This window comes from Melopsittacus undulatus, chromosome Z (genome assembly GCF_012275295.1).
Source record: "Melopsittacus undulatus isolate bMelUnd1 chromosome Z, bMelUnd1.mat.Z, whole genome shotgun sequence".
NCBI lineage: Eukaryota > Metazoa > Chordata > Aves > Psittaciformes > Psittaculidae > Melopsittacus > Melopsittacus undulatus.
In genome coordinates, this window is record NC_047557.1 from 5517224 (window position 1) to 5527946 (window position 10723).

Genomic DNA, 10723 nt, shown 5'->3' on the forward strand with positions numbered 1-10723 from the left:
CAAACAAGGTTGCTCAAAGTGCTGCTTCCCTCCCCATGTTCTTATACAGTTATCTTTTGTTTACAGCTGACATAAATTATTGCCTGTCAAAAATACAAAACTTGATCAAAAACCACTGGAATTCCTCCTGTTAGCCTCAATAGGTTTTAGATGAGTGCCCTGTAGAACAACATGTGTCCCCTTCTATCTGATTACTGAGGAAGATCCATGTCTTCAACAAAGATAATTCACAAAATAAAGCTTTTGGATCTATAATTATTCTGTTTGCAATTTCAAAACTAATGACTACTGCTAGGGTAGAAATCTCTATCAGAAATTTAGGAGAATCCTTGTAACCTTGCGCTCTATCTGCAGCCTCCAGGCCTCTTCATGGCAAACTGCAGTTCCCAATCACAGGGGAGAAACTGTAAAAAGCCATCTCAAACAGACCATCCTGTTGCATGGAGGAGAGGCACAAGAGGAAAAGCAATGCTTTCCTGCATGAGGACCACCACTACTCACCTGAGATGAAGCTGTTGAATCAGAATCATAGAATCATAGAATCAACTAGCTTGGAGAACACCTTTTAAGATCATCAAGTCCAATCATTACCCATCACTGCCAAGACCACTATTAATCCACGTCACTAAGGGCCCCAACTACACTGTTAGTGAACACTTCCAGGGACAATAATTCCACCACTGCCCTGGGCAGCCTGTTCCAATGCCTGAGCACCCTTTGGGGAAGGAATTGTTCCAATGTAAATCTCTGTGGCACAGCTTAAGGCCGTTTTCTCTTTTTTATCACTTGTTACTTGGGAAAGGAGTCTGACCCCACCTCAGTACAGCTTCCTTTCAGGCAGTTGAAGAGAGTGATAAGGTCCCCCTGAGCCCTCTCTTCACCAGACTAAACCCCCCCCCCCCCCCCCCCCCCCCCCCCCGGTCCCTCAGCTGTTCCTCATCACACTTGTGCTCCAGGCCCTTCACCAGCTCTGTTGCCCTTCTCTGGACCCTCTCAAGCACTCCAATGTCTCTTTTGTAGTGAGGGCCCCAGAACTATCAAGTCTGCTAATATCATCTCTGTAGATGAAGTCTACTTTGGGATGCTTCTGTTGCTGCCTAGACCAAAGGAGAGACAAAGCTGTACAGAAAATAGTCTGAACTTGATGGAGATTTTCCAGCTAATGACAGTCCAAGGAGAGAGGTAGACTATTGATCTGTATACTTTTTTTGCACTTTGTTTCTCAGATACAGATATTTTTATGTTCTGCCTATAGGGTCCAGTGATTGCCAGTGCCTCCCCACCCACCATCCAGCACAACTGGTTTTGTGCTCTCCTTTTGGTTGTACAGGAACTGACCTTAGTGGAGAACTGGCTGTCTTAAAGGTGGCAGCTCATTCATCACAGCTTTCACAGGCTGTCAGCATTGCATTTAATCTCAGTTATAATTTTCCATGGGAGGTTTGCAAAAGCCACAAACAGAATCTTAATGCTACAAAATGCGGTTTGTAGACAGTGAATATTTCCTGTCTGTATGAAGCTTTTCTCCACTCCAGCTGCCCTGAACTAGCCTGAGATGAAAAACTCCCAAATTCGGTCTGAAGTCTCATGGTCCACATACTGTTGCAACTGGTATGTCTTTCCTCTCAACTCATACGTGCTTAAATGGACCCTCAAAACCATGCACTTTGTAAGGAAGATGTGAAGAGACTGTTTCCTGGTGCTCACATATCATGTCCATGAAGTTTCATTGCCCATTTTATGGACTTGCTCTTTTGTTATACAGCAAGCTTCACGCCCTGCTTCTGTTAAGTCCTGATCCAAACTCTGCCGAGACAATCAGGGTTTTTAAAGCTTGGATCAAAGTCAGGAAGCTTCTGCCACCTCTCAAATTTTCATTTTTTCATTGCCTTCACTACACCAGTCTTGCACCTTCATTCCATTCTTAAGCTTTACCTGCAAAGCAACAAGCTAAATTGGAATCAATATATCCAGAATTATACTCTGGGAAACAATGCCAGATTCAATCACAGAGAGTTACTCTGACGATGTGATATAAAGCTCTGCTTCCTAGATATATATTCAATAGAATGACTTCACTGCCTGGACTGTCTGTCCATGTCATGCTGACAGACAGATCATATCTTCTGCTGATAGAGACCCACGGAAGCTGCAATTTTTCAATATGTCCCTGAGCTGTGTGGATATGGGATGGATTTCTGTGATAGAGTTTCTCTTCTGGCAGTAAGATGGGAACAAGGTAAATCCCTGGAATTATGTGGGTGTCAGCGACCTCATGAAGGGTTTTATCCCTTGTTTCTCATTCTATAGGTGTGAAGCCTTTTGACTGGATTATGAGCAAAAAGAAAAATGTGTATTTTTCCTCAAGACATTCCTCTGTATTTAAATTCCTTCAGCACAAAAATTAATTAAATTACCATAGCTATATTTTCATTGGTGCTGGAAGCAGTAGTGGTAATTATGACAACATTAGATTTCAGAGAAGCCTGTTTTCAGCCTTGAAGCTGAAAAGCTTTCAGCTAAACATCCTGAAATTGTTTGTGCCAGGTGTCCTCCACATGCTGAATTAGTTAATAAAATTTCCCCAAAGCAGTTAATCAGTTCCTCAGGGCAAGATTTAAGAATAATACCAAACTTTGAAACAAGCTATTGCCATTAATAACTTTAATGTTGTCTCCATAATATGGGAGGAATCTGGAGTCCAAAACCAAACTTTTTGCTGCTTTTTATAGAAATCCAGCCAGATTTGGCCAAGTTACAAGCCTCCAGCCACACAGAGGCTGGGAGGAAGTTTTTCTGCACAATTTATTTCCCCTGAGTATTCTCCACTTCTCACGGCTCTTTGCAGTCTTGTTTTATTATGAAGTGTAGCATGTCTTCCCTGCAGTTGTTCTTCCTTGCAGGTGGAATACAACATAGTTTTGATTCTAAAAAAAAGACAAAAAATAAAATAAAAAGTGGAATAAAGGAGGAATTAGATGGCCATAGAGTAGATAGTCATTGAGCAAAAGGAGTGGTAGTACTTTATATTTGTGTGTGCTTGCACCCTAATTGCATTTATGAGCATACAATTCTTTAACATAAAGATATTTCAATTTATGTGGCTTGTTTTTTTTTTTTCCTTTAGGTAATGAATGTATAAAATCTTTGCTGAAACTGCAGCTCTGTGTAATCGTTTGCACAGAACTGCAGTGTCTTTAGCAAAATAAAATAAAAAAAAAAATCCTCCTTCAATTCAAACAAGGCATAGCAAGGAAAAAATGATTATAAAGTCCAAAATAGACCAGAATAGTCTTCTATCCAGACAATCAATTTCTCAATGGTGCCCAATAGACATATTGAATCACGCATTTTGCTTACACAGCTGCCCAGAGAAAAACATGGACCATATTGTTACCCTTCTTCTTTTTGCTAAATGTTGGCAATTATAGCAGTTGGAAAGTAGTAACAATTTTTCATTGTGTCAGAGAGTATTGTTCAGGTTGGCATACAACCTCCCTGCTTACCCTTACAATATTCTTATTTAAGATTATACCTGTAACATAGAGGAATAATCCTAGTAATGCTACAACATTTGTGACTCAATGCAAAGGTGATGGGGAGGGCTTTTGTGGTCTGTGTTATGCAGGTACTTGCTGGTGCAGATTTATCTCCAGGCTGGAATGAACTGACTTTCTGTTTCATCCCAAGTCCTGTTTATCACTGTGTCCAGCTTTACAGACAGATGTCAAAAACGCAGTGAGGTGATGTCACAACTTTAACATAAAGGACATTTTGCTCAGGTTTGTATTTTAACACCAGCGTTTGTTTCCCTAGTAAATATAAATGGCACTTTGGGTGCATGAAGGTAGAAACATGAAAAACAACCAAGATCAAGTCTTGCAGCAGTAGAAATTAAGACTTTTCATAGTTGATTTTGTAGCCTTTCACAAGGCTGTCTAAAAGTAATTTTTTGCCTTTTTACCCAATGGTTGGATAGTTACTTGAATAAATCATGTATCCAAATACAAATAAAGAGAAAGGTTGGAATTTCTGACCTAGAATTTGAATATACACCAAGCCTGTCATTCATATGATTCATTCACCTAGTTTGTTGCTCAAATACTGAAAATAAATGATAGTCTATTGTCTGGAAAGCTAGCTTAACATTTAGAAGCTCATAGAGTTTACTCATTGTTTTCCTGCTGACTTGTTACGTTATCTGAAGAGCTCCCAAAGTGCAAAAAGTACTTTAAGTCGTAGGCAGTGGCAGTCCTTACAATAAACATTTAACATCTGTTTGAACCACACATTGGTCAGTATGCTGAACAGCCTTCCATTTAGGAGGGTGGTAGATCAAATGCCAAGAGGTAAACAGTATAGAGATTTTAGGAGGAAGATTCCTGTTTAAAAATCCAAGCAAATTAGAAAAAGATCTGCTTTCATCTCCTCCAGATTAATGATGATTCCACCCTTTACAGTTTGTCAAAATACAGACACATTTCTTCATGTTCTCTGAGAACAGTAAGCACATGAGGTCACTTAAGGAAGATGAACTGAAAAACAAATAGGTTTTGGATCTTCTTGCAGCCCAGGCATTAGCTCAGTGACAGGATTACAGGCCTACCAAGACCAAAACACTTAAAGGCGTGCTCAGAAACTAATGTGACTGAGAAATCCTGAGATATGAAAGCTGGTGTGCTTGAGTCAAGTTGCCTTCAGGATTAGGTTAATACTGAATAGGGATTTTCTATGTAAGTGTTTCTGGCGATCTGTTCCAATCTGTGGAATAAAAGTACCAACATTATCAAACTACAGGATTACTGCACTAAAAAGAGGAAATAAATGGAAAAAATGATGCATTAGAATTAGGGGAATAATATACCTGAGCACATGAATATTGTAAATATATTCTCTTCAAATATCTCATGTCGTTCTAATCCTTTCACTCTTGAATCTTAAGGAATATTTTCCTTTAAAATTAAAGGCTTGTGATTTGCAATATCCAGAAAGTCAGACTATGTCTACTGTAACGTTCTCATGTTGCTTCATTCTCTGTGCATTAGGCAATACTTATGGAATTTTCTCTCTAGGTCTCGACTGAAGAAGGAATGAGCTTAGCCAGAGAGTACTCCTGCTCCTTTTTTGAGACTTCAGCTGCCCTTCGCTTCTACATTGATGATGTCTTTCATGGACTAGTGAGGGAAATACGAAGGAAAGAGTTCTCACTGGTGGAGAAGAGGATAAGGAGGAAGGACAGTCTGTGGCAGAAACTGAAAGGATCCCTGAAGAAAAAAAAGGGAAGTACAACCTGATGGCATTTCTCTGTGAGCCACCCATCAGGAGCTGACCACAGTGACCCAGAACAGTTCAAAAAGGCATCATTGACATAGCATCTTCCAGAGTAGATCCTGGAGTTTTTTCCCTTCAGCCTTCATGCAGAAGTAGCTCCTTGAAGGCCCAATTCATGGTTGCCTTGTGGCTCCTCTGTATTATAAAGTTACTTAGCATACCCTTTCATCTCTTCTCTGCAAACTTGAGTGGAGAAAATACTGTGTTTTTTCACTTGTGATCTCTGGCTGGTCTTCACATGGTAGGAGTTAAGCTAGTGTACAAGGCAGGACCAGCTCTAGGAGAAGGGGTTGCACTTACTGCCTGCTCTCTACATGCATTTCACTATCCCAGGAATTAATAACATTTATTTCAGTGGACTTTTTGAGTATTTAAGGACTTTAAGAATTGACCTCCAGCTTTGCATTCTAATGTAGGTTTAGGGTTAGATTTTGCTCAGCCCACATGCCCATGTTTTTGTGAATGTGTATGTGCAAAGCAGGCCCAGGGGAATGCTAGTGGCTTCAGATTTTCACCCAGTAGCTCCCTATGCTCACTGTGTCCTTTCCATTTAGGATGAAGGGTTGGCAAGCATAGCACAAGTCACACACACCAGCTGTGCAGAGGCTGCAGAGCTACTGCTCTGTCTTCTCTGCACATTACTCACCAGGACTGGCTAGCAGATGTGCAGATGTCCTGCAGACATGCAGTGCATTAGAACCATAGAATAGTTTGGATTTGAAGGGACTTTTAAAGGTCATCTGGTCCAAACCTGTGTAGTGAGCGAGGACATCTTTAACTAGATCAGGTTGTCAGAGCTTTGTCCAGCCTGACCTTGAATGTTCCCAAGGATGGGGCATCCACCACCTCTCTGGACATCCTGTGCCAGTCCCTCACCACTGGACACACTCCTGCATCCCGCCAGGAGCAAACAAAGGCACTGTCTGTCTGATTTTTCACACAGCCTTCCCTAGAGCAATGCAGCATCGTCCCAGCATGTAAAAACATTTGTGATGTACCATTCAGACCTTGACTTACTAGAGATTTGCTTATGATCAGTTACCATCTTTCACAGTCCTTGAGTGTCCAAGTGAATCATTTGATTGATCAGTTGGATAGGTCTTTTAAATATTCTTTTTTTTAAAGCTAACATGAATTACAGACTTACTGACCTTTTCTCTTCCCAAATTTCTTTTGCTATTCACTTTATTTATAGATTTTACAATTAAAACATGCATACATTTTGTCAAGAAATAAAAAATTGTGATTTCCATGAAATGATACTAGTAATGTCATTTGTACTGGCGTAATAAATGGTATCATTAGAAAAATATGTATGTTTATAAGTAAATGTTATTTTTTCACATTTCTTTTTCACTATTTTGTGGGGTTTCAATTATATTTTGGATGATATGGGGGAGCAGTTGATTTACGTTGCTCTGTTAAACTTGAGAAGGTTATGGTTTTATGAAGAATTTTGGTTCATTCAAACCATTCATCTGATGGTTTGTTCTCTGCTTTTCCTTCCTTTCAAGAAAATCCTGTAAAATGTTTTGACTTGTCAAAAAATCTCCATCAAAAGTACTAATTTACTGTATATAAGTTAAATAATATGTAGCTATATGCTATGTATTTTTTATAATACAATATGCAATATGTATATATACAATATGCAATAATACACACAAACACATTCATGCATTTCAGGTGCATTTTCTGCTTCCTGCCTCAAACAGCTGAAGTCTGCATTTATACTTTTGCAATTACTATTATTATTTTACCTGTATTGCCTCAGAGATTTTAGGTTGGACATCCTGGAGACAGAGATGTGCTTGTCCAAAGATTTTATGTGCTAAATATTGGTGGATAGACAACAGGAGGCTGCACTGAACGGATGGCAGCTATGAGACAATAAATAACAATGGGAAACATCTGTGACTGTTCCAGTACTACACACAGAGAAGAGGGAAATGAAACAATTGTTCATGTGTAAGAGGCCATAGAAATTACTATCCTGAGAAACCCTGGGTGATGTTCATTGGTCTCTTTCAGGCAGATGCCTAAGCTTTGAGTCAATTGAAAACCATTTAGTATCGGCTATTATGTTATTTCACCCACCCTAATGAGGGACATATTATATCAAGACTGGCTTGGCTTTTAAGAGTACCTTGTTTCAAGTCTGCTTGTGATACATCAGAGACTGCAGAAGAGGACACAAAGTCTAAGATTCAGCCTTACATGGATTCATATTTTAAACATGCCTGTCTTCTGACATTAAAGTCATCTGGCATGGAGCAACATGTTCCCATACCATTAAGCTCTCTTAGTCTTCACAGCAGGGTTACCACACACAAGCTGCTGTTGAAAATGGTCCCTGGACTATGTTAGGTTCTGATTACAAAAGTACAGCAACTGATTACAAAAGTACAGGCCTGCCATGGTCTGAAACAAAGGGATCATTTAAAAAATTTAACAGTATGGGTGACTCCCTCAGTATGTTCAAATTGCTAGTGCAGACACAGATACATAGTTATATTTTTAGATTTACCAAGCTGATGGAATCTCCAGGTTCTGATCTGTGTCTATAATCAGCCCCTACATGACACATTTTGAAAGATATTTGGTACTAGGTTAGTGCCTTCAAGAAGAATGAGACATCATACCCTCTGAAGTTCTTCTCCTACATCTTCCATGAGCAATTTCAGATATCTGAATATGTATTGGACATAGGGCTCTCTCCACTTTAATCATATAGAACTTGAGAATGACACCTAGTCATTCAATCCTTCTTTGACTAATGAGGAGGGAGAGGCTCCTCTGCTTGTTATTTGTCCTCTCTGGCTTGCATGGTGTCCTAGTTTCAGCTCAGATAATTTTCTTCCTAGCAGCTGGGGCAGTCTTGTGTTCTCGCTTTAGTTTGAGAACAATGCTGGTAACACACCTATGTTTTAGTTGTTGCTCAGTAGCATTTACCCTGATCAAGGACTTTTCAGTTTCTTGCTCTGCCAATGAGTAGGGGCATGGGAAGCAGGGAGGAAACAGAGACAGAACATCTGACCCAAACTAGCCAAAGAGGTATTCCATACCACAGCATGTCATGCCCAGTATATAAACTGGGGGGAGTTACCTGGAAGAGATCGATTGCTGCTTAGGAATGAGTTGCATATTGGTCAGTGCATGATGAGAAATTGTACTAGTTTTGGGGTTTTTAATATTTTCCTTGGGGTATATTTGACTCTCTCTCTTGTTCCTTTCCATTACAATTATTATTATTATTAAATTGACATATGCTAAACCCCATCTTTAATAATTGTTGTATCCAATATCTATAGCAGAGAATTGCGTTTTAAATACTTGGCATTGAATCTTGTCTCTAAAACACATGGCCATCCTTTATTTTTAAATTGGAAAAGTCAGTCTGATTTATCATCAGCCAATCCTTCAATAATCTATAGTGCTTAACCTCAGTTAATTGAGCAGAGCTGATGCAAGTTATAGTCTGTGAGGATAACGCAAGTCATAACTGCACAAGAAGCTGGGTGCAGCTGCTTTACTTAATTAATCATTATGATTCCATCACAGAGTATTGTGTTTAGCTGTCAAACCTAGCTGACAGAATTAAAAACCAGCAGATCTGTGTCTAAAGACTTTTTCATCTCTAACTAGTCTCTCATCTAATTAAGTCTGGAAGATTTGAGGGAAGAAACTGATCACTTTATTTTGCTGTGTTGCCTATAGTCCATGAAGGTGGCAGCTATAACTTACTCTACTGTCAGACTGTGTTGCAGCTGAGCCATAATTCAGTTTCCCCCAGGATTATAATTAAAGACAGTTAATAAATAAAATAATAAAACTTTGAAAATGCATCCATAGTGTCTCTCCCAAATATATAATATATGGCAGTTAAATACCTTTCTTCCCCGTTATGGCAGATCACATGTTTTATCTAGTTGAAAAGTAATCAGGGGAAGGCTGTAAGTCTAGGTGGAATATTACAGTTCTTAAGTTTCCCTTTTTCATGGGTTTTGCATACAGGCTTTAGAACTTAAACTCAGAAAACTAAGGTCATGAACTAAGTTAACAGTCTGATGTTTTCACAAAGGGTTGAAAATAATTTCTTTAAACACACAAAAAAATGTATCTTCTGAGACTGAATTGTAAGGAGCCATAGCTAGAATGAAAAGGACTCCTAATTTCTTCCATTACATATATTATATACACACAATATATATAAATAACACACATAAAACAATAACATATGTAGTTTCCATATGTCTTCCATTCTTAGCCTAAGTTATTTGAGCCCTCCCTATATCACGTCAGATAGAAAAGAACATACGCAACAAGCAAAAGATGGCTTTTTCAACAGTTTAGTGTCTCATAGTGATGATTTACACCCTATGACTGTGTCAAAATCTTCTCCCAAGGTGAACGTTACTGTCTGAAGGCCAGATTGTGGTATTTGTGATAAGCAAAATAGCTGTCAGTGGGCCTTGTAGAGACATCAAGTGAAGTTGAAGGTAGCTGCTGCAGCCACCTCTGAAGGAAACACTGTGACCATGAGGCTGACTGTTAAAAATTAAACTGAAAACCATTAATTCATTTTATACAAATCACACAATGTTTACAGCTAGCTACAGGAATGCACCAGTGTTTGCCTGAATTTATGCTATCAATTGAAAGATGGATGTCTAACATAGACAATTATGTTAATATAATTCAATTAAGTAGACTTAGAGTAAGCCATATTTAGACATCTCCCTCAGGGACTCTTATTCATACAAGTGTGCATCATGCACACTGCTTATTGTTTATGACCCTGAAAAAATCACTGTAAGTTAGCAGTGGAAAGACAAAATTACAGAATGTGACTTTAATACAGTATTGGAATCTCTGTTCTCATAAAATTCTATGGCAATTTAACAGAATAGTGACTTGAACCAGTTCTGATTAGCATCCTTTTTAGTACTGCTTCCAGCTTCATCTGTCCCTTCAAGTACATGGAACTCCTTAGGATGCCTGCCTGGCGAAATGATTTGTAACAGGGGTTGGCATTGTCTCACAGATGCTGTGAAAGTCACCCCAAGCGGCATTGCCCTGCACCTCTAGCCTGATTTATCACTCCCTGATGCTCCTGGTTCTAAGCCTTCCCAATTTGAGCCCTCCAATTTTGTTACATCGTGCTGAATTATGAGGCTGTTTTGTGATGAGGACAAATGTCCACTCAAGAGCACCAAACTCATTTCATGATCTGAACTTTCCCCCCAAGAGGTAATAAAGACAAGAACATCCAAAGCCATTGCATCACCTACTGTATATCTTCTGTCAATAGATAATTAATGTGACAATGAGATTTCCCCATTTTCACACTTTGTCATTCATCATTTTTCGCAGTGCTTTTAGACTTACAAGT

The 10723-nt window shown here is 39.1% G+C and overlaps 1 protein-coding gene across 1 annotated transcript in view; it reads left to right on the forward strand.

Annotated features, from left to right (window-relative positions):
• RIT2 (Ras like without CAAX 2) overlaps positions 1 to 5294 on the forward strand; it is a 201488-nt gene extending 196194 nt beyond the window's left edge. Inside the window, exon 5 of the mRNA XM_005151731.2 lies at positions 5073 to 5294. Coding sequence (XP_005151788.1) covers positions 5073 to 5294 — 222 coding nt within the window. The remainder of the gene's footprint in view (positions 1 to 5072) is intronic.
• Positions 5295 to 10723: the final 5429 nt, after the last annotated feature.